This window comes from Schistocerca gregaria, chromosome 2 (assembly GCF_023897955.1).
Source record: "Schistocerca gregaria isolate iqSchGreg1 chromosome 2, iqSchGreg1.2, whole genome shotgun sequence".
Taxonomy (NCBI): Eukaryota; Metazoa; Arthropoda; class Insecta; order Orthoptera; family Acrididae; genus Schistocerca; species Schistocerca gregaria.
The window spans coordinates 624,191,423-624,217,129 of NC_064921.1; the positions used below are offsets into that span (position 1 = coordinate 624,191,423).

General features: G+C 36.1%; 1 protein-coding gene across 4 annotated transcripts in view; it reads right to left on the reverse strand.

Annotated features, from left to right (window-relative positions):
* Nucleotides 1-8,675: 8,675 nt before the first annotated feature.
* Nucleotides 8,676-25,707, reverse strand: part of LOC126334627 (sorting nexin-8-like) — a 204,016-nt gene continuing 186,984 nt past the window's right edge. For 2 of the 4 annotated variants that reach the window (XM_049997060.1, XM_049997063.1), the window contains 2 exons: nucleotides 21,270-21,458; nucleotides 8,676-15,220 (listed from right to left, as the gene is read on the reverse strand). In XM_049997060.1, coding sequence (XP_049853017.1) covers nucleotides 15,113-15,220; nucleotides 21,270-21,458 — 297 coding nt within the window. In that variant the 3' untranslated portion in view covers nucleotides 8,676-15,112. Of the gene's footprint in view, nucleotides 15,221-19,219; nucleotides 19,242-19,323; nucleotides 19,916-21,269; nucleotides 21,459-25,707 lie in introns of those variants that run through there. The other 2 variants (XM_049997061.1, XM_049997062.1) reach the window with 2 other exon arrangements.

The following is a 25,707-nucleotide window of genomic DNA, read 5'->3' on the forward strand; positions in this document are numbered from 1 at the left end:
TAGGCAACAGAACCCCAATAAGTGTATTTGGATCATAATCTCACAATTGCTTCCTTATTTCGAGATAAATACTCAGAATACTGCAAGGAAAAGCAGGTTCCTGCTGCAGTATCTGAAAGTAAATTCAGAGAAATTTTCGTATCTGAATTTAACATAGGCTTCAAACTACCAACAAGTGACACCTGTTCAAAATGTGATGGATTTCTAATTGCAATAAATAACCCAGAAACTACAATATAAACTGCATCTCAAAAAGGCTGACAGAGAACAAAATATGATTGTGTCTTTAACTGCTCTGGCTAAAGAAAATTCGAAAGAGCTTCATGTGATAGCAACGGACATGCAGGAAACGTTCCCCACACCTAAACTAACAGTCAGTCCAGCATTTTACAAGAGAAAAATGTGGACATACAACTATGGTATCCATGACTGTGGATCAAATAAGGATTATAAGTTTCTGTGGGGCGAGAAAGATGGAGGATGGGATTCAGATGAGGTTGGGAGCTGCTTATTGAAGTATTTGGAGATAACATCTCCACATAATCACAGACAACTGCAAGGGTCAGGCAAAGAATTGGACTATTATTGCTTTGGAAAGGTCCCTTGTTGCTACCAAAAGATTTGATTCTGTCCAGCATTACTTCCCTGAGGTAGATCACACAATGCTACCTTGCAATCGTGATTTTGGTCGCACTGAACGGTATGCAAGAAACAGACATCCAATAGTGTACGCTCCAGATGAATGGGCAGAAGTAATAAAGTCTGCAAGTCCAAAACATTTCATTGTAACTAAAATGGAAAGAGAAGACTTCAGAAGTTTGGAAAGCCTGAAGACACTGATCTCAAAACATACAGAATCCAAGGCTGGAGATACCCACCATTTCAGTGAAGCTACTCAATTTAAGTTTGAGTCTGAAGATCCCTTCAAGCTAAGTGTAAAGCACTCTTATTTAGGCAGAGGAGCTTTCATGTCAGTGGATATTCGTGTCAGAAAGGAAGGCTAGTTGAACCAAATCCATATCAGCTGCCAATAAAGTACAGAAATCTGTACCAATTAACCAGAAAAAAACTGATGATGTACTCTCTCTTATGCCATACATACCTACAGCAGATCAAGATTTCTTTCGGTCATGTACTGGAAATAACATGTACAATAATGAGGTAGAGGAACTTCCTTCCTTGATGTAACTGTATGAATTAAAAAGTAATTTATACGTCTAAGATATCTGATATGTATATATTAATGTGTAAAAATTATATCTTCTGCTTGCTGTGTAAGAGTAGTTAAAATATAACCTTACAAATTCATACTTTATGTTTTAAACAATTCTTTTGGGAGATATAGTCATAAGCCACCGTTGACTACATCTTAATTAGAATCATTCTAAAATTAACATTTTATAGCATGCAGATAGTTGACTAACAACATGCTTCACAAGTATTAAGCAAGTGTTTGCAGCAGAAATAAGGTTTCTATTTTGTATTAAACATTTTCAGACCTCTGTGGAACCTTAAACTCACTGTATCTCAAAACTAGTTCGATGTGGCTTATGACTATATCTCTCCGACCCCTTCAATTTTGCAACCGTGGCTTATTAAACTGATAGTTTAGTAATATTCACAACTGTAAGCACCAGCTTTCTTTGGAATTGGAATTACTACATTCTTCATTAAGTCAGAGGGTATTTCCCCTATCCCATGTATCTTGCACGACATGGAAGAGTTTTGTCGTGGCTGGCTTCCCCAAGGCTATCAGTAGGTCTGCCGGAATTTCATCTACACCCAGGACCTGGTTTTGCTTTAGGTCTTGCATTGCTCTGTCAAATTATTCTCACATTATCATGTCTCTCAGCTCCTCTTCATCTACATCCTCTTCCATATCTATAATATTTGCCTGCAAGTTCATCCCCTTGTATAGACGCTCTATATATTCATTTCACCTTTCAACTTTCCCTTCTTTGCTTAGGACTGGTGTACCATCTGCACTCTCGGTATTCATAGTGCTGCTTCTCTTATCTCCACAGGCCTCTTAATTTTCCTGTAGGCAGTATCTACCTTTCCCCTAGTGGTATATGTTTCTGTATTATTATGTTTATTCTCTAGCCGTGCATTTGCCCTTCTGGCCATCTCATGTTTTAGATTTTGTTTTCCCTTTCACCTGTTTCACTTGCTGCATTTTTATATTTTCTCCTTTCATCAGTTCAGTTCAAAATCTCTTGTGTTTTTACCTGTTTGTCCCTCTGCTGCTTTCACCATTCATCTCTTATAGCTACCGATTTGTAGTGGTTCCGCCTGCTTTATTTTCTTTGTTATGTTGTCCTCTGTGTTGACGTACTGCTTTGCTACACTGGCTGAAAAATGGGGTTTGTCATTTGGACACTGACTACTGTGAATGATGTAGCTGACAGATGCACAGTTGTATTTCACAATACTTTAATACTACTACAATAGTTTCCTGTTGAACATCTATGAGCAGTAAAACCTGACCACAAAGTTCACAGCTCTTGAAGAATAATAAGAAATAATCAGGTACATAAGGAGCAGACACTGTCATTGTTTTTACACGCGGCCTAATTGTTTAACATTTATTTCACGATTAAGTTGAAGCATTGTTGTAGTTCTATTCAATACAGGTTTCTTGTCTGTAATTCGGCTGTGGTCTGACTGTCTCATCACCAAAAACTGGGCCCTTATATATCCTCACAATAAGAGGTGCTGAAACTACATATTGTTAAAAGTTAAATTTACAGAAAGTACAATTAAAACTCAATTCACTAGATTAACTGAATACATATTTTTAACAGTTTCTTCTACTACCAGGGTTAAGCCAAATTATTTGTTTAAATCGTGAAATTAACATACATAATTACACAAACAATACTTCAGACAAAACTGTTAATTACTTTGGAATTAATTAAGGGCTGACTTTGCTAACATGTTTTCAAATAAAGCCAAATAGATCCTTTAATAATACTATTATTTGTACACTATTGTTTGTAATCAGCACAGAATTTATATTTGTTTATACATCAACAATATAATTGAGGTTACGAAACAGTTACCGATTTCACCCTATACTGAAAGATACTAACTAGGCACAGCGAAAATAAATTAGAAAATCAGTTACATACATAAAACTAAGTGCAAAATTAGATCTGGTGTTATATTCTTTAAAACTGAGGGCCAACCTTTCTCTCTTATGAAAATGCAGATTATATTCACGCATGTTAATGGTAATTCATTCCAAATTGAAAAAAATGAATTTTAAGGAGGCAGATGGCAAAATAAGAGGGAACAAAAAAAAATTCCCAGCTTGCTTCATCATACAATCATCAGTAGCATTCCTTACCCCAGTTCCAGTCAACCATTGCCTAATGCTCTCTCTCAGGGACCTCTGGTTCTTTCAACTTGTGCATGTTCCGTCTCCTTAATGTTCTGCCTTTTTGCATTTTATTCAGTTTTAATCTACAGTTCATAACCAATAAATTGTGGTCAGAGTCTTACAATCCAAATTCTGTCTTTCATTACATAATTAATCTTAAACCGTCCGATGTCTCCAGGTCTCTTCCACGTATACAGCATTCTTTCATGATTCTGAAACCACTTGTTAGTGATGATTAAATTAAGCTCCGTGTAAAATTCCACCAAGTGACTTCCTCTTTCAACCCCCCCCCCCCCCCCCCCCCCCCTCCTTGCCAGTCCATATTCACCTGCAGTTTTTCCTTCTCTTCCTTTTGTTACTATCTAATTTCACTCCCCCCCGTCAAAAATAAATTTTCTTCTCCCTTAACTATTTGAATAATTTCTTTTATCTAATCATACATTTCTTCAATCTCTTTATCATCTGCAGTGCTAGTTGGCATATAAACTTTTGCTATTGTGGTGGGTGTGGGCTTCTTGTCTATCTTGACTACAATAATGTGTTCACTATGCTATTCACAGTAGCTTACCCACAGTTATATTTTATTATTCATTATTAAACCTACTCCTGCATTACCCTTACTTGATTTTGTATTTATAACCATGAATTCCCTTGATCGGAAGTTCTTTCTTGCCGCTAATGAACTTCACTAATTCCCACTATATCTTTACTTAAACTTATCCATTTCGTTTATGAAATTTTCTAACATTCCTGCCTCACAAAGGGATCTAACATTCAATGCTCCAATCCGTAGAATGCAAGTTTTGTTTCTTATGATGATGGCATCCTGCTGAGTAGCGCCAGCCTGAGATCCAAATGGGGGACTCTCTGGAATACTTTACCGAATAGGATGCCATATGTAAATCCTATAACTCTCCAAAACTGTTAAATACCATAATACATAAATTCTTCATATACTGTTCAACAAATAACAAATAAAACAGATTGAACATTGTAAACTCCATGTAGGAATATCAACAATGTACGGAAAGGTAGTTTGCTACTTACCATAAAGATGACATTATCTTGCAGACAGGCACAATTAAAAGACACTTACACAGCCACAGCCTTCATCAGAAAAAGAAAGTGAAAGACACAGCAATCACTCACACAAGTAAGCACACCTCACACACACAACTGAAAACTGTTAGCTCAGGACAGAATGTCGTCCCCCCCCCCCCCCCCCCCCCCCCGTGTGTGTGTGTGTGTGTGTGTGTGTGTGTGTGTGTGTGGGGGGGGGGGGGGGGGGGGGGGGGAGAGCATGTGTGTGTACACACAAATCCACATATACTTGATTACTCTGCTAATCACCATTAAGTGCCTGGCAGAGGGTTCAATGAACCACCTTCAAGCTGTCTCTCTACTGTTCCATCCTCTAATGCGCGGGGGAAATATGAGCACTTAAATTTTTCTGTGCGAGCTCTGATTTCTCTTATTTTATCATGATGATCATTTCTCCCTATGTAGGTGGGTACCAAATGAATGTTTTCACAATCGGAGGAGAAAACTGGTGATTGAAATTTCATGAGAAGATTCTGTCGCAATGAAGAACGCCTTTGTTTTTAATGATTACCCCTACAATTCACGTATCATGTCTGTGACACTATCTCCCGTATTTGGCAATAATACAAAACAAGCCATCCTTCTTTGAACTTTTTCTATATCATCCATCAGCCCCTCCCGATACGGATCCCACAGCGCAAAAATACTCCAGAATAGGGCAGACAAGTGTAGTGTAAGCAGTCTCTTTAGTAGATCTTTTGCATCTTCTATGTGTTGTACCAATGAATCGCAGTCTTTGCTTTGCTCTACCAACAACATTATCTATGTGATCATTCCAATTTAGGTTATTTGTAATTGTAATCCCTAAGTATTTAGTTGAATTTACAGCCTTCAGATTTGTGCGACTTATTGCGTAATCAAAATTTAGCGGATTTATTTTAGCACTAAAGTGAATAAATTCACATTTTTCTTTCTTCAGGGTCAATTGCCACTTTTCGCACCACACAGATATCTTATCTAAATAATTTTGCAATTTGTTTTGGTTATGTGATGACTTTACAAGATGGTAAATGACAGCATCGTCTGTAAATAATCTATGAGGGCTACTCAGAGTGTTTCCTATGTCATTAATCTAGATCAGGAACAATAGAGGGCCTATAACACTTCCTTGGGGAATGCCGGATATTACTTCTGTTTTACTTGATGACTTTATGTCTATTATTACGAACTGTTACCTTTTCAACAGGAAATCATGAATCCAGTCGCACAACTGAGGCAATATACTATAGGCACGCAGTTTGGTTAGAAGACACTTGTAAAGGACGGTGTCGAAAGCCTTCTGAAAATCTAAAAATATGGAGTCAATTTGACATCCCCTGTCGATAGCACTCACTACTTCATGAGTATAAAGAGCTAGATGTGTTCTGCAAGAATAATATTTTCTGAATCCACGCCGACTATGTATCAGTAAATTGTTTTCTTCAAAGTACTTCATAATGTTCGAATAAAGTATATGTTCCAACATCCTACTGCAAATTGACATTAGCGATATGGGCCTATAATTCTACAGATTACTCCTATTTCCCTTTTTGGGCATTGGTGTGACTTGAGCAACTTTCCAGTCTTTAGGTAAGGAACTTTCTATGCACGAGCGGTTGTATATAATTTCTAAATATGAAGCTATTGCATCTGCATACTCTGAAAGGAACCTGACTGGTATACCATCTGGACTGGAAGCCTTGCCTTTATGAAGTGATTTAAGCTGCTTTGCTACACCGAGGATATCTACTTCTATGTTTCTCATCTTTGCAGTTGTTCTTGATTGGAAAAGTAGCAATCTCTACCCGCCTTGTTAAAACCCATTGAAGATTTGCCAGTAAAACAAGAAAAATTGTGCTTCCTCAAGGCAGAAGTGCATTTCCTTTTCATATATTAGTATAACTTATCACTCAGTTAACACATTGAGTGCTACACTGCATACCACCCTCTGGGCACTGGCTGATTTCCAATAATTTCAGCTAATTTTCAATGGCTATAGTGCAAGTTTAGTACGAGATATATAAAACCTAGTAGCCAATGTTAAAGTTTCAACGTCATGTTGAGCAAGTCATGTACATAGAGGATAAATTGTTTTCACAAAGTGATGAAGTTTACACACTGATTTCAAGAAAAAAATTTTTTTTTGAACAATTCATTTTTACTACTTATTTGGTTTAAGGAAGAAATAAACATTGGAAATTTATAATATAACACTGAAAAGACATTAATTAATGCTATTTGTGTATCCCACATACAACCCAGCTATTTGTCATAATGAACCACAGTGTGGTAAAGTGCGAAAAACCGGTCGACACACAAGCCTATGTCACACTCGCTATACTCATTTCACATGACTTGCTTTGTTCCATATTTATTTAGAAAGACGCCAGACTTACCAGGATTGGTTATTTTCTGGCATGTCATAGTCATTGTCACTATCGAAACCAGAAAAACCATCATTCCTAGTTTCAACAAGTACTTCTTCAATCACTTTTTGAAGTTCTGCATCCTTATCATATGCCATTTAGATATACAAGCTAACACTAATAACAAAAGAGCCAAAAACTATCTTAAACAAATGACGGAATACACAGAACACACAACAAACAAAAGGCAAGCAAATATGAACTATTTCAGAAATAATTTACTCTTTGTGGGACATCAGCAAATGTTGCTAAAAAATTTTCATGATTAATAAATCCACTCCAGTTACACCTGACAAATTCTTTATTTAGATGAAGTCTTGCACATACCTGGGTTTCAGGACATAAATCCGATCTTCATGCACTAGAAAAACAAGAAAAACTAAGAGGATCTTTCATAAAATTAATTAACATTAAAAGGACTGACACAAATGTCCATGTCAGGTTGTACCTTGATTGCGTACAAAAAAAGTTGTGCCAGTTATGGAAAAAATACAGCCAATTTTTGAGATTTCACGTGGGTGAGGCATGAAAAGGTTTTCCAAGTTGACCAGTACCATCCCAGGAAAACAAGGCTTAACCAAAAAAAACATGAATGTAACAGCAAATAAGCACACACTGCTAACCTAATGTAACCTGTGAACTACTAGACATTTGGCATGAGCTTAAGAAATTAAAGTGAAGGTATAAAGCTGTAAATGCCAATTTGTGAACTTCATAGATATATATCAATATATTGCTTTACTTTTTTAGTACCTGTGAACTAGCGCTAGAGTAATGAACTAAAAGCATTAGCGAACCTATGATTTTTAGCAGGAACTGTAGCATTTGAAATGCAAAAACGATGTGGAATGCTGCACTGTGTAACGGAGGTTGCATTTTCTTCTTTCCTGTGACTAATGTAATATTACAGCAACAGCGCAGTGTATGTTAAATGACTTAATGCTTATACTTACTGCAAACATATTACTCCCTGCCAATTCCACAACATTACTTATACTTGACTATGAATGTACAAACTGTATTTGAATGATGTGTGTTAGGGTGAATATTGGAAGGTGAACAGTGTAACCTACTTACTAGACCAGTAAATCTGTCAACTCACTTTTCTTTCATAAAAAACATCTCTCAAAACCATGTTTTTGAAGCAACTAAAGACTACTTTAAGCACAAAGCTGAAATTATATCACACACAGCTGAGAGTGAGTATTAAAACTGAGCTACTGAAACATTAAATTATTTACTAACAAGCTGCACATCCACAGCAGCCATAATTTGATACAGGATCTGACAGTTTGGCATGAACACAACATCACTCATCCCTGTAATCATTTAGTGCGGATGCTGCTGATTATCCATCCAGTATATTGGTATAACAATTTACAGTCCAGGAACACGGAAGGTAAAAAGATAAATGTGTAACGAAAGATTTGTTAGGGAATGATTTTTGGTAAATAGCTCTTCAGTAAGAGCAATCAAAAACTAGTTTCTCTGTAAGTAATAGGTCCATGTTGCAGTATGGGGTGCAAAGGTGTAAGCTGTCTGTCCAAAGTTTTTTTTTTTTTTTTTAGGGTACTCAAATATTATTTGCTGTATTAACTGGTTACATTGTGAAAGTTGACTGGTACTAGCAGCAATTAAATTCTTAGTGGAAAATAATCAGTGTCAATCCTGAATCATCACTTTCTTATCATATAAAAACAGTTCAAAATATTTCAACTCTACTGAATAGTATTTGTATACAAGTTTACTTTCTTTCACAATACACACTAAAATTATAATTGCAAAGATAATATTTCAATAAACTTTATTCCAACAATGAATAAAATGCTATTTAAACTCTCAACAACAACTTTAAATTTGTACCATATACAATATATACAACTGGTCAAGTAAAATTAGAAATATGTTTTTGTAGTCCATCTCTTGAAACACTCAAAGTCAAGATGGAGCGTTCAAACGCAAGTATTTTAAAGATACGTATGAAATAGCAATTCATTTATGTTTTAATAATGGGGATTATTACATAGAAAACATAGGTTGCCCAATTCCGATACAATGACACACACAATTCACACATTACATTTGGAGCAAAACATGATTTACCAGATATTACAAAATGTTCACATCATGTTGCTTACAAACATCAGTCTTTCATTAGTAGATATAAATATTATGCTGCCTAATTTCAACTGAAATTAGTCCGCTGTACAAGATCAAACATGAATTCCACAGGAACTTTAATTACAAAATGTATGAATTAAGTGCAATGTGTTAATTTACAACATGTAGGTTTGTAAGTGGAATGTTTGACATTTTACTTACTTACTTACTTATGTTCTACAGTATAACTGATTGCCAACAAATTGTACAAACCATCTCAGTCTTCAAATTACTGACTGAAAGCAACAACTGCTTGCTTTACAACAAATGCTTTTAGCAAAATGGGACAAAATAGTAGTTATCAGACCAGATAAACTAAATCTAAACTGAGATTAGAATTAAGCTCCATTGTAATTCCATTAACAGTTTCTTTTACTTCAGTTACTGCTCTCAAACCAATATTTTTTTGCCTTAAGTTCTGGGACAATCAAATCCAACATTCTGGGACAAACTGATAATGACAGTGAATGACAGGCGACGTAAAACACAAAGAAACCAAAATGTACTTACGAAAGCCATTATAATATACATCATTTAAAAAATAATGATGTAGAAATGAAGTGAGGTGTAATGGTATATAGCTCTTTTTTGTTAATGACAAAGGGTAAAAAATTCAGTAAACATTTCAAGAATAATATAAAACTTATGTAGGTTAAATAATATATGCCAGTAAACAGTAGCTGCCAAAATTAAGACATAACTTCAACACGAGTTTAATGCACTGAATTTCTATCCACCATGTCCTCAGTCAATTACTTAACGGTTTGCAGTGACACTAAGGGTTGATTTTAAAAAATAAACATATTCAGCAAATGGTTTGTTATAATCTGAAATGTATTCCATGAGAGTAGAACTGTGATGGATTGTTCACAATTTTATGGATATGATACCAATTTCTTAACTTCTTTATTTTCGTCTAAGTTTAATATTACCCTGGCAGTCGTCTAAACACCCCAAAGACAAACAGCATCAACAAAGTGAAATGATTTTGCTTTTTTCATTAAATATCACTGCAACACCATCAATTTTCTCAGTTCAGGAACACTCCACTAACACTTAAAACTAGACTACAGTGCACACTGGATTTACTGTGTACATGTAACTCCAATTTGTCAAGTTGTTAACAAATGTAATTACATAAATGTACAAGAAAGATTGAGTAAATACATGTTTAAAGAATACAAAAAAGACTAAGTCTAAGAAAATTTAGAAAATCCTTTGAGTTCTACATATAATTTATAAATAAGCTTTCAGAAAACATACAAGACCTGAAGGAACTGTATTGTTTATTTCCTGCAATGAAGGTATCTGAATAATTTTGGAGGGAACTATAAAGGCAATATGCTATATTATCAAAATATTAAAATATTTTCTGTATTTTTATTTAAAAAACTATAAATTAGAGGTTTTCTTCCTAACTACAGGAACACCATTTAGTCTTGATGCACTTTTAACCCAACCTTTTGTACATGGCTATCCATTTTTTGGCACATTTCTTTCAACTCATGTTTCATTCACTTAGCAATACTATAACATCTGCATATGTGAGACAACTTAAATTACCATCCATCTGTACTCCAGCCCATTCCTGTCACCTACATACTGTTATTACTTTATCTAAGACAACACTGAATGGAACACATGAGAGAGCATCCCATTGTCTGAGACCTGTGTCAGTCTCTAATGCTATTGACGTGATCCCTCAGGAATGTAATGCTGCCTCTTACCCATCCACATACAAGTTTTAACCATTCTTACCAGCTTCTCTGGTATTCCAAAGGCACACAGAGCCTTGTGTAGGCTGTTCCTATGGGTGCTGTTATGTGCACATTGAAAACTGACAAACAAACTATAGACACTTTTATCATATTACCTGTGATTCAAACAATTGCCTTAGGGTGAAAATGTGATCTATTGTTGATCGGTTTGGTCAAAAGCCAGCATGGTATTCCTGCATGTTCTTCTCTATGAATGGTTGTAATTTTCTGAAGATAATGATAGACATTATCTTGTAGGTTACATCCAGCAAGTTGATGCCTCTGTTACTACCACATTCCATTTTGCTTCCTTTCTTCTATATCAAGCATATTGTGGCCAATTTTCATTCTTCTGACAATGACTCATTCTTCCATATCAATTGGATCAGTTCATTTATTTCTATGTGCAAGCGCCACCTCCGTCTTCGATTCATTCTCACACTATTCTATCCTGCACTGGGGCCTTGCTGTTTCTGAATTTTTTCGATTGCAGTCTTCACATCTACTTCAGACACTTTCCTTTCTTACTCATTGTTCCTTTCCTCCATAGCGTCTGCAGGTAGCACCTCGTAAGGGTCTGGATGATTCAAGAGTTCTGTGGAGTATTCTCTCCATCTTTCTACAATTCTTTCCTTGCAATTTATCATGTTGCTATTATTATCTCTAATGAAAGAGGTTGGGATTTGAAATCCACATTACCGATTTTTGACAAAATGGAACAATTGTCTTTAATTCCATTAAAGACGCTAATTTCACAGATGCAATTGCTTGGACCTCTGAGAAAAATACAACACTGCATGGGGTCTGGAGAAAAATATGGCCTAAACTGATCTAAGAAACCAAGATGGAAAGTGATTTAAATGATGATGTGCCAACAACCAATCACTCTGAAATTGTACGAGTTATAAATCCTGAATCCATTAATGAACTGAGTGCATTTTCAGCAGAAGTAGTTGACAATGGATTCTCATCGTCAGAATTTAACCTTTCAAGGAAGAGCTTACTGACAGTGTGACATTAGAAAATGCTTCCAAAACACAGGAGGCACTACAAACAGAGTGGCAAAGAAGAAAAACCTATGACTCACCTTTCTTGGGTTGAGTCTTCAGAAACTTTAAACACTTCTGCAAAATTTGCTGAAAATAGCAAACAATACAACACATCTGAAGCTATGAATCTGCATATCACACAAAATAATCGTTGTTAAAAAGGATATCAATTCAAGAAACAAATTAGCATTTCTGCCATGTTCCAGACGGTGTGAAGAAAATTTCAACTAAGCCATCAATGGCAGATACTAGTCCAACATATTCCGCACCCTTGAGAAGGTCAGATGTCTGTGCTATTCATAAAGATAGTGATTCTAACTAAACTGCACCATATTTCTGGTAAGAATTTTTATTAATTCATTTGTTCTTGATCTTTTCAAATCAAGTATACTCATTTTATTTTGTAAATGACATATAAAGTATTACCTATACGTCTTGAATTTTCTAAAACTTAGACAGTTAAACTGATTTAATAGAGCAGAGCAATAGTCAACTTTTAATTCTACTCTCTTTTAGAGAAAAGTATTAGGTATTTTTAATTTTTATATACATCTCTCCTGCAGTGTTTAATAAATAAAAGTTTCCTGTTTTTGTACATCAAAACTATAGATTTTGCTTGTATCCATTTTTCTAAACTTCGTTGATAATCTGACATATGTGATAATCTGGTATTGACAGATCCCAGAGTATGCCAGATTATCAAGAAATATGAATTGGCAGCTAACAGCTCCTTTTCATATAAACCCAAAGAATGATTAAAAAAAAAAAAAAAGATGCTAAATGGTCAATATGCTCCATTCTCTCTTACAAACTGAAAACAGCCACAAAGTAAAAAAAAGACACAAAGTAATGGTTAATGATGATAGAACAGAATCTGTGGCAATTCAGACACCAGAGCACCCCTTTTTGCTCTGACGGTGATATACTCCGCCTCACACAAACTGCACATTTTGAAACACTGCAGTAATTTTCTAATAAAACCTTTCAGTGGGTTCTATTCATTTCTGACAGTATTTTTTTTATGTTTAATACTACGAAGAAGAGAAACATGCAGTTTTAGTCAAATTAAATGTATTTTCACACTTCAAGTTTTAACTCAGTCATTGTACACTCCTATTAGGTCTTCAGAATTTTTGTGGATATGAGAACAATATATGTGCTGCCAAGCAAGCTTTGAGACAGTCCATAAAATGGGTGTCAACAGGTAGTGCGTCAGCTGTGAAATGCAATGTTTTCATCTTTCACATATGCCCCCCACCTCCCACAGTTTCTTCCATCATTTGTCTTCATTAGTCAGTCCCCTTTCACACAGTTCTTAGGTATATGTACTCTGATTTCAAGATCTCTTCCTTCCTGTCACTCCACTCCATGCTAAGCTGCATCAGATACCTTCTCAAATCAACTTTCTCTTTTCCTTTGTGGTGCTAAATTTACTGGTTCTGCAGTAATGCCAGCCTAGTTAGAAAACAATGGATGTGTCATCCAAACATTCCAGTAACTTAAATTAGTCTTATACTGGTTTTTATATTTCAGTCCAATACAGCAGTGTTCCCTCTTTTACATTTGCAATGCAAAAGTAACAGTCAAAATACACTGTCAATTTCAGTCAGTGCAATGTATTAAAATTTTTGTTTATTTTTCTTTTAGACAACACGATTCAATAGTAGTTTTGTCTGGTACTGGCTACCAAAGAACTACAACAGGAGCAGAATACTTACTGCCAACTAAAATATACACAAAAATACAAATCACAAAATCATGCTTATGCTGTAGCTGCTCTTTGCAATAATTTATTATTTTTTATGAGTTCTTTTGACCTTCAGCCATTCTTAAGTAATACATGGAAAACCAGAACAAGACAAGCCAACTCTCAGGGAAAGGAAAAATTAGTGTAGTCAGGTGTTTTTCTTTCAAGAAAATGATTAAAAAGTCAGTATTATTCAGTTTTTAAGAGGGTTGGAACAAAGACTCTTATGGTTACTTGCAAGTCACTATTCATCTCCCAAGGCATTAAAAATACTCCCCCCTTCCCTCTCCAGAAACTACCAAATAGGCACCCTCGGCAGAAGGCACATAAATATTAGGAGTCGTGCAAGATGAAAGAAAATATGGTACTCGCGAGAACTTGCTTCTTGCGGTCAGAGGTTATAATCCCTGGCTCCAAACTGCAGACTACAAAGATACGATGGTAGATTTATAGCTACAATGTTTGTAACTGTGTTGTTAATTTAGTGTTTGAGGTGCTGTGCAGCTTTTTGAGGGCTGTGGTAGGGTTCTGCTTACAGTGTTCAGTAGGTGATGTCTGGCTACTGTACACTATTTGTAAGAAGAATATTAAAAATGATGATGGATGTGAGAGACTTTAATGTTACACAATAAATAGAATACAGACTGTTCTTTGAACAACTGAAAATTTTTCTGAAGAAAACAGAGAATTGAAAATATTCAAATTTGAATACTGCATTAAATCAACACTTTTGTTAAAAAGAAAGTATTGCTGACAGATGTGTGTCTGATGCCTACTTTTTTGGTGTGGAAGGCTAAAGAATCTCTATCCATAATTTTGAAATGATTGAAGAACAGAATATTTGAAAACAATCTGCTCGAAGTTCAACAAAATTGTCTACTATCAGGGTGTAAGTATGCCTGATACTGGGGGTGGGGGAAGAGAAATATGCTAAAAAGGAAATGAAACCCATTTTAGAAATTGTATTTGACAGACTGGAAGTTTCATACAATCTAAAAGCAACAAGATTTAAGTTTCATCTCACAAAAATGTTGCTGCTAATATTTATGGACCTGTAACAATTTTGTATATACTACTTGAGAATGATCTAAGGCTGAGACTATCCATGACTCAACAATAATTTAGGACAGTGCAGCTATCTCATAACCATAGGTATATATCCAGTACCTCAACAGTCATCTGGTGAAAAAATAGTCTTTCCATAAATACAGTGTGACTGTGGTGCCAAAGCGAAAACATTGGGTTCTCCTCCTCTCTAAACGCCCTCCCCTGCCCTTCCACACGCACACATAAGTACTAAAAGCTTCATACCCTTTAAAAAAATTAACTGGTCCCTCAAAAACAACTAAGTGTACATAGTTTTGGGCTCTGAATTGCACTTAACAACACATCAGAGTAACAAAGTATAACATAACAATATTTCTGAATATACATACATATAGCTACAGAGCACTAATTGCATACTGAGTATCAGTGTAGGAAACATCCATCAAAGTGCTTACTGCGGAACACTAACTGTTGGTATTATTTGCAAGAGGGCTGTCACCATTTAAATGCTGACTGTTTTCTGGAAGACACTTCACTATAGTTGGCTGTATCAGTTCCCACACCTCAGCCAGCTGCAAATGAAGATAATGATGCAGTCTTTATAAATATATCTTGGCACACTGACTAAATGCTGATGGAAAAAATAACAACTGTTAGAGAGAGAAATGAACTACACAGTAAGCAAATTTACAAATTTTACGAAATTTATATACCCAACACAAGAAGCTGATCTAAAACTTTTAAATGACATGGTACTTTTTCAAATCTAGTTCACGATAGTATGATTCCTAATTATAATACTTTTTGAACAATACACTTATCTCGTAACACATTAATGTGTGATACGAAACACTGTTGGTAAGTAATCTACTAATACATTGTTAGTATGTAACTGAAACAAAGTTGTCACATCACCTGAAACATCAAACCAAGAAGCATAAACAAATAAGTAGTAGTAGTAGTAGTAGTAGTAGTAGTAGTAGTAGTAGAAGAAGAAGAAGAAGAAGAAGAGGAGGAGGAGGAGGAGGAGGAACAAGAGCAGGAGCAGGGAAAGGAGAGAGGAGGAAATCATGACACACAGAGGTTTATTTACAAAGATGGCTAGACACTAACAGAACAGAGTAATAGGACTTTTGGAGTCAGTGTAAAATGAGGATTCAGTGATCATAAGGCAATTACAGCATCACTAAATATGACTGTAACTAAGAATACAAAGAAAGGTAAGAAGATCTTTTTGTTTAACACAGGTGACAAGAAACAGTTTCAGATTACCTGATAGTGAAAATTTCATCTCCGGCACTGGCAATGTTGGGCATCAGTGGGAATAATTCAAGAACATTGTACAATATGCTTTAGACAGGTATCTACATCTACATTCATACTCTGCAAGCCACCCAACAGTGTGTGGCGGAGGGCACTTTACGTGCCGAACAAAGTTATGAGGGATGGAAAAGACCAACTGTGGTTTAACAACCATGTTAGAAAGCTGTTACAAAAGCAAAGAGTTTCACTGCAGATTTAAATGTAGCTGAAGCCTCACAAACAAAAATTAAATAATGCCAAATGTAGCACAAGAATGGCCTTGTGTGAAGCATTCAATAAATTCAAAAGTAAAATTCTATCAACCAACTTGACAGAAAATCCTTGGAAGTTCCGGTCTCATGTTAAATGAGTAAATGGATCAAAGCCACGTATCCAGATACTCTGTGGCCATAATAGCAATGAAATGGAGGATGAGACACAGAAGTCCAAAATATTAAATGTCTTTCCAAAATTGTTTCGCTAAGGAAGACTGCACTGTAGTTCATCATTTAAATCATCACACGAATGTTACATCAAAACGTGTCCATGGGATACAAAAACAAATGAACAGAGTAAAGGCTACTGAGCCTCATGGGATATCGACTTGATTCTACATACAGTACTTGAAAGATTCTAGAGCCGTATACCATAAGTCTCTGAAGGAGGCAAGTGTTCCTAATGATTAAAAAAAGCACAAATCATTTCCATTTTCCAGAAGGGTAACTGAACAGTTGTGTCAAACTAAAGACCATTTCTCTGATGTTGGTCTGTTGAATTTTGGAATATGTTTTATGTTTGCATATTGTGACATCTTTTTCTATAGGAATCAACATGGGTTCCAAAAACAATGACTGTGTGAAACCTAAATTGCTCTCTTTGCCCACAACACCCAGAAAATAGCAGATTGAGTCACAAAGGTAGTTCCATGTTCCCTGACTTGTGGAAGGCGTTCGATACAGTTCTGCCCCACCACCTAATGAACAAAATACAAACGTATGGAATATCAGAGCAACAGTGCGACTGGATTGAACAGTTTCTCGCGAACGGAACATACCACTTTATTCTCAATGGAGAGAAGTCTTCAGGTGTAAAAGTAACTTGGTCAAACGCCAAGGGAGTGTTATAGGACCATTATATATAAAAAACATATTGGATAGTGTCAGAATTTCCTTGAGGCTTTTTGTGGGTGATGCATTTATATATAAAGACATTGCAACATTAGAAAATTGTATCAAAATGCAGGAAGACCTGCAGAGGATCAACATTTGGTGCAGGGAGTTGCAATTGACCCTCAACATAAAAAACTAAAAAATGTGAATACATAAGGCGAAAGATGTTTTATTCTTATTTTCATAATATATCAAGGAGTAAGCATACAGACTGATTTGAAGTGGAATGACCACCTACAATTAATCAGGTGTATGGCAGATGCCAGACAGATTCATTGGAAGAATCCTCATTAATTGCAGTCAATCAACAAAAGAGGCATCTCACAACACATTAATTCAATCGATACTTTACTACTGCTCATCAGTCTGGGATCCATAATGGAAAGGAATGATAGAGAAAATAGAGAAGATTCAAAGAAGAGCAGTATTATTTGTGACAGGTTCATGTAGCAGCTGCAAAAGTTTCACTGAGATGCTCGGCCAACTCCATGGAAGATGCTGCAACAGAGGTGTTTTGCATCATGTTGTGATTTACTGTCAATGTTACAAGAGCATACATTCCTATAAGAATTAACCAATAGATTGTTTCCTCTTACAAATATCTTGCAAAAAGTCGTGAGGATAAAATCAGAGAGATTTGTGCTCACATGGAGGCTTGCCTGCAGTCGTTCTTCCTGTCAACCATTCGTGACTAGAACAGAAAAAAAGGGGAAGCGGCACTGGTCCACAAAGTAACCTCTTCCAGAGACAGTGCACTGGTGAAATACACGTGTTGACACGAATAAAATGTTCAGAAAACAACCAACAATGCATTACAGCCAAACATGAAAATTCCTCCCAATATCAACAAAACAAAATTTGTGCAGTACTCATAAACAAACTGCATGGAAAAAAAATATAAACTCAAATACAAACACAGAGTAGAGAAAAAACACCAGTTATGGACAGAGTAATCACTTACCCGTGACCAGTAAATCTGCCCACACAGTAGCAATGTCCTGTTTATGATAAATCATCAAACAACAAAATAGCACTGGCAAAAAATCACAAAGCTGTTGATATTCAATGCAAAATTTGTTTTATATATGTACTGAATCAAGGTGATGTGTTTCAATTGTGTCATCCGTATGCGACTGGAAAGACACATTTATGAAGACAGAAGTGGCCACCTATTTGTACTCAGCAACGATCCAATATGGGAAACTCACAAAAAATGCATGAAAACTGTTGCTTTACAACATATCAAGTGTAAGACAATTTTCTGAAAATTTACTGCAGTGTTTCACATGAGATCATGATGAAACAGAGTAATCCAAGTTCAGGACTCCCTCTTTTCCGAGAACCACAAAACTCAGTAGATGCTATTTTTTGGACTTACTTTTTCATTAAATTGCACGAGGAAAATTTCTACTGAACAGGATCATGACTGCATTAGTGGTGACAAAACAGCATATAAAAGAAGAAGAAGAAGAAGAAGAAGAAGAAGTAGTGTGCATGATAAGCTCTGTCTACCATCCAAGTTATAGCCGTCATTTTTGGGACGCTCAACGCATCCTCCTTATGGATTTAATCGGAGGACAATCAATTACACAGCTTTCTTAAAACTTGGAAGAGTCATTCAAAACAATGACTGCAGTCTCTTGATTACCAGCGTCATGCTTCTCCATGACAATGTTTGCTCTCACCATCCCCACCACTCATCTACTCCATTAAATCAATTTGTTGAGGGTCTCAGATCACAAACAGCTTGTAACACCAAACTTCAAAATATAGACAACTGAAAGTATGCATACTTCAAAAATTAACTGCAAACAGCTACTGTGTGTTTCCCTTTGCTGTAACTCACCCACTTTATCTCTCTTCTGTGGTTTTAAAAATTTCAAATTTATGACCTGACAAACTACAGTAAACTGACAAAATGAACTAATTATGATTTTAGAACTGTTGCCTCTGAGTAGATATCTTCTCTGTAACTATATGGGTTCAGGTTTAATTTTTCACAAATTTTTAAAACAAATATTATAATAATTTATCCAGTGCTCATCTATTGCAGCATATTTTAATACTGAAATATAATATAAATTCAGAATTACAACTTACCTGCTCGAACTGAACTGTCCATCTGAATGTTGCAGGATAAAAGATTTAGATGCATAATTATAACTTTGAGAAATAAATGACAATATGTAAGACAGTAATAAAAGTATTTTTGCAATTCATGTACATTCCAAATATAAACAGCTGACTTTTTAATAATGAAGTAAAAATGGTAATTTAAAGATTTCACACAATTAACATACTCTTTTACTTCACATGAGAGACACCTGCGACAAAATTAACATGAGGCAGCCCATAAATGTGTTTTCAGATACATTGTTTAAGTGAGAAAAAATACCAGGTATTACGAAATGAATGTCATGGTCTTAAGGCTTTGTAGAATTTATTATGTCAAACTTACAATTATAAATAATACGTTAAATGAAAGAACAACTCAAAACAATTTTTCTTGCTAGTGTTTAACATGAGCACCACTCATCACACAGCACACATTGAGTCAATAGGTGAGATCTTCCCAATAAGTGATCAGTGGGCAATTGCTGCTTGAGTCCTGCTTCTTGAGTTGGGTAGATCAGCTGGTAGCAGGGGCATGTGCACAATTCTTTATGAAACCCCAAAGGTAAAAATCACATGGCATCAGATCAGCTGAACATGGAAGACCATGCGAAACATGCTCTTACCTGGACCCTTGCAGCCAATCCAGCAGTTGAGTGCAATGTCGCGTTGTGTACCATTTCACTGCCAAATAAAATTCTGTGATTCATTCTTCCAATTGAGGAAAGAGCCATAGTTCTATGACATCAAGATGAGAAACACCAGTTACAGTTCTTTGTGAAGAAAGAAAGACCCATAAACTTTCTTCTGGGATACGGCAAAAAAATTCAATTTAGGGGACTTTCACTGCAACTGTACAATCTTGTGGTGATTTGTTGATCTCTGTCATGCAGCTATATTTCACTTACAAAGATGGCATATAAACCATAGCCTGTAGGCTTTAGAGTTTGCAAAAGGTATACAATCAAAACTATTTGAATTGCTCTTTCATTTGATGTATTATTTATAAGTAGAAGTTGAATTTAATTAAGTGGTACAAAGCCTTAAACTCCATTATTCATTTTGAAAGACTCAGTATTTATATATCATTCTTTCAACACAGATTATGTTTCCACTGATATTTCAAACCAAGAGTAAATATAATGATTATTAAATAAGCTTAAGAATATTACATGCACAACAGAAAAAGTGAAATGACACATCATTTCATCTGACTTTAATTTACACCCAGTAAATGCCTTAAACAACAGCTGTATATTTTACCTAGAAAAACATGCAGCTGATTTTAATCCAAATATAGCACAGCTATCGATATAGCATAGCTAGTCAGAAATATAACTGTTTTGGAGTCCCAGGTGAAAGAGCTGAAGAGCATTGACATGACTTCCCACATGGAAATCTTGAAAGGTTACTCCAAATTGGGTTAAGACATGCTTATCTAAACATTGAAATAGTTATGAAGATATTTATGACAAGAAAGTGAATGCAGCTTTCTGTCAATGTCGTTCCAGAGAAATGAGGATGATAAAAAAAACTACTACTTAAGGTCAAGCATGGCTGAAAGCGGAAACTGAAAATTAGCTATCTTGACAATACAATACAGCACAGTTCAAAGACACAATAAATGAGTTTCTTTCGCTCAAATCATTTAAATGTAAAGTATAATTACAATAAAACATAATTCATGGAAGGGATGTTTTCTCAAGTAAGATACTTTTATTTTTGATTAATTTTTCACACACTATTAATAGTTTACAAGGAAAACACAAAATATGTTCTTTATTGTCCTTCATACTAAAGCCAATGAATAGCTGCTACATACAATGAGACACAGATTTATTTACTTTAATTATTATTCTTTTTACAAATTTTACACAATTTTTAATTTTTTACTACACATACACTGGAAATAAAAACATAATATCCCAGGTAATTATCAAGGAAGAGGATGCATTTTCTGTATTGCAGCTCTGAAAAGAAATAATATGTTACAGTCCCATGTTTGGTGACTAAGATGCAGGAATAGTGTCAGACTAACCTCTGAATGGCCGCGAATCTGGACAGATACAAGTGTGCTCAGAACACAGGCAAGTATTTCAATATGTGCATGGACTAGTTGGGTCTCCATATGTAGACAATGAAGAGAGAAAGCATTGCGTAACTCCACATTAGCTATTACTGATTCCTGTTCCATCATACGAGCTTCCAGTTGCTCCACACTCTCTGCCTGCATAACATAAAAAGGACACAAATTATTCTAACTTCAGTTTGATTCTCACATTTGAAGCTTTTATACCTTCCAACAAATGAAAATTGAATTTTCTTTTTAATTCATTGCAGCAACACATTGTTTGACATCCTCTAAGAATTTCAAACAACAAATACTGCAGTTTTGCAAATGTAAACCAAAAGCAAAAGATTATCCACAAAACTCACTTTTTTATTTTTTTTTTATTAAGACTTCATTGGTTATCAACTCATCATGTTAAAGGAAACAGTATAATAAATTTGCTCACTACCACCTTCCACCATAATGTTTATTGCCTTGTGTGCTATGAGGATACTGATTAAGTTAATTCTATGACCCCTAAGAACATGGCAGTTGTGTGGGTGCCAAACTAAATGGTCATGAAATATTCTGTTCCACTGTCAGAGGGACATTCTTTTCATTAACAGTAAACTGAGAAGGATTTGTGACCGATGAATTACAAAAGTAAAGTAATATCACTCTAAAGTGAAACATTCTGAGGTTTTGCTAGAATGATTCACATTGAGAGGCTACACATGTCCGGAACAGCATAATTGAGAAATATGTACATATAATTATGTGCATTGGAAAGTTTATTAAACTTGGATGGAGGCTTCAGTATAAACAAGACTTAAGACCTAATACTCAGTTTGTTAATATCTAGTCACCTGAAACATCGCAGTCTAGATCACCCAGGAAACAGTTTATGTAACTGCTGTCAGGATGCAAAGAATTCAGCAAGTAGCTGGTCAGTAACCATTGGACTGATGTAAATGGCAAAGCCTGGATGGAATCAAAACACATGGAAACACATTTAGGACTTTCATACAAAGTGCACAATGGAGATTTAGTGTGGTTATAATTAAACTTTCCCTATTTAACACAGCAACTAATTACCGTATGAGTACCAAACTTGATATCATTAATGTTCAGAGTATGGGATGCATGATTTCCATGTGTGGCAGCACCACCATCCAGTTCCAACTATGGCTATCAGGTGTCATGATCAGTCACAGTCTCATATCAGTCACAGCAAGACCAGTCGCAGTGCATTTGTTGACATGTCAGCATGAGCTTGGATAAAAGGAACAGAGCATTATTGGTGAAGCTCTATTATCAAAACAACAGTAATGCTGCAGCTGCACTTCAAGAATATCACCGGCTGAAAGGATTACGGAAGGGTCCTCTTTCTCCACCTGCTGTTTTGAGTATGATGAAGCACAAATCAACTGGAGAACTGGGCAATTCCTCTGGGAAGAGGCTGATGACTGGCTGGTTGCACTACAGGTGGTTGATGAAATTGCTGTTGCTATGGCAGACAACACTGCGCACAATTCCTGATTGTCAGGCAGGGCATGTACTGTGTCACGACAGTTGAAAAGCCTGTGGACCAATGTACAGAAGGTATTTTGAACCATTCTCAAATGGTTTTCATACAAGATCCATATCATACAGCAGCTTGCAGCACAGGATGCGCAATGACATGGTGACTTCAGTCTCCACTTTCTCGCAAGGATTGAAGTCGACAACGACTGGCCATGGATCATCCTATCTCTGATGGGTGAGGTGAACACACAGAATTGCCAAGTGTGGGGACCTGCACCACCTGCAGTCACTGTGTATCAAGTTCCTTTGTATGGTGAACATGTCACCGTATGCTGTGGCTTCAGAGCTGTGTTCATCATTGACCATTCTTTTTTGAACAGGTTGGCACTCAAGGACCAAAGACATGCAGTGTGACTGGAGATCATTACAGTGATATGCTTCACCAGGAAGTCATATCCACCCTACAGGAGAAAGACACATTGATCTGCGAGATGGAGCCCACTGTACATCACTCGTGAAGTTGTTCTGCTTCTCCGAAACACATTTGGTTACGTGGCTACCTGAAGGACAGGGTTTGCCAAGGGAACATTCACACATGCTGATCTGAAGTGCATCAAATCAAGAGACGTTGCCAGCATACCTATGGACATGGTTTTTTCTGTTGTGCAGAATGCAAATCCTGCACTTTCAGGCTTCTGGACACTGATGGGTGCCATATTGAGCCCCTTCTGTAGCAGTAATGATACCGGTATGTATTGGCATGATATACCGCAGTAGCACATTAAGTGTTTCAATTGAATTGCTTCTGTACTATTACTCTTCCACATGTCCTTGACATTAATGCTACCAAGTTTGGTGCTTATATGGCAATTATTTTCCGTGTTATAACATGTTAAATAGGGAATGTTTAATAATAACCATCTGGAAAATAGACAATTCGTAGTACCATATCTGCTTCAACTGTTACATTTCAGTGTATTGCCAAGTATTATAACTTACACAACTCTGGACAAATTGCAAATACACTAATCCTAGCTTTGTGAGCTGTATTTATCTGAATACACGTGACACAGGACAATGATGCACTCTATAAAGAAAGTGAGTTCTTTAAATTCTCCCATTAGATTTCTGTGATACATATGACGCCTTTGGACAGAACATACGGTGATTATGATTTTTTTCTTTTTTTACACTCTCTTATTCCAAACATTAACTATTCCAGTTTCTTCCCCCGTATGCCATGAAACTATCATGTACTGCTTTACAAATGAAATGTAGTCTGTCAGCGGCTTTAGACCTGTCCAAATCTGGTTTCATTCTCTTCTGCACATCCAGGCATTGCTACCACTATGTACTTAGTAGAGTATATCCAGTTAATGTGGTCAGCAGCTGCTGTGTTATTCTCTTTAGTGGAATGAAAAAATTTTTCATTTCTAAACTCCCAGAAAAATCCAATTTATTACAAATTTAATGAGACATATCTTTAGGGTAACAGAAGAAATATTGAATTTAGCTGATGAAAGGAGAAAATATAAAAAGGCAATAAATGAAGCAGGCAAAAAGGAATACAAACGTCTCAAAAATGAGATCGACAGTAAGTGCAAAATGGCTAAGCAGGAATGGCTAGAGGACAAACGTAAGGATGTAGAGGCTTATCTCACTAGGGATACGATAGATACTGCCTACAGGAAAATTAAAGAGACCTTTGGAGATAAGAGAACCACTTGTATGAACATCAAGAGCTCAGATGGAAACCCAGTTCTAAGCAAAGAAAGGAAAGCAGAAAGGTGGAAGGAGTATATAGAGGGTCTATACAAGGGCGATGTACTCGAGGACAATATTATGGAAATGGAAGAGGATGTAGATGACGATGAAATGGGAGATACGATACTGCGTGAAGAGTTTGAGAGAGCACTGAAAGACCTGAGTCGAAACAAGGCCCCTGGAGTGGACAACATTCCATTGGAACTACTGACAGCCTTGGGAGAGCCAGTCCTGACGAAACTGTACCATCTGGTGAGCAAGATGTATGAAACAGACGAGATACCCTCAGACTTCAAGAAGAATATAATAATTCCAATCCCGAAGAAAGCAGGTGTTGACAGATGTGAAAATTACCGAACTATCAGTTTAATAAGCAATAGCTGCAAAATACTTACACGAATTCTTTACAGACGAATGGAAAAACTAGTAGAAGCCGACCTCGGGGAAGATCAGTTTGGATTCCGTAGAAATACTGGAACACGTGAGGCAATACTGACCTTACAACTTATCTTAGAAGAAAGATTAAGGAAAGGCAAACCTACATTTCTAGCATTTGTAGACTTAGAGAAAGCTTTTGACAATGTTGACTGGAATACTCTCTTTCACATTCTGAGGGTGGCAGGGGCAAAATACAGGGAGCGAAAAGCTATTTACAATTTGTACAGAAACCAGATGGCAGATGTAAGAGTGGAGGGGCATGAAAGAGAAGCAGTGGTTGGGAAAGGAGTGAGACAGGGTTGTAGCCTCTCCCCGATGTTATTCAATCTATATATTGAGCAAGCAGTAAAGGAAACAAAATAAAAATTCGGAGTAGGTTTTAAAATCCATGGAGAAGAAATAAAAACTTTGAGGTTTGCCGATGACATTGTAATTCTGTCAGAGACAGCAAAGGCCTTTGAAGAGCAGTTGAACGGAATGGACAGTGTCTTAAAAGGAGTATGTAAGATTAACATCAACAAAAGCAAAACGAGAATAATGGAATGTAGTGAAATTAAGTCAGGTGATGCTGAGGAAATTATATTAGGAAATGAGTCACTTAAAGTAGTAAAAGAGTTTTGCTATTTTGGGAGCACAATAACTGATGATGGTCGAAGTAGAGAGGGTATAAAATGTAGACTGGCAATGGCAAGGAAAGCAT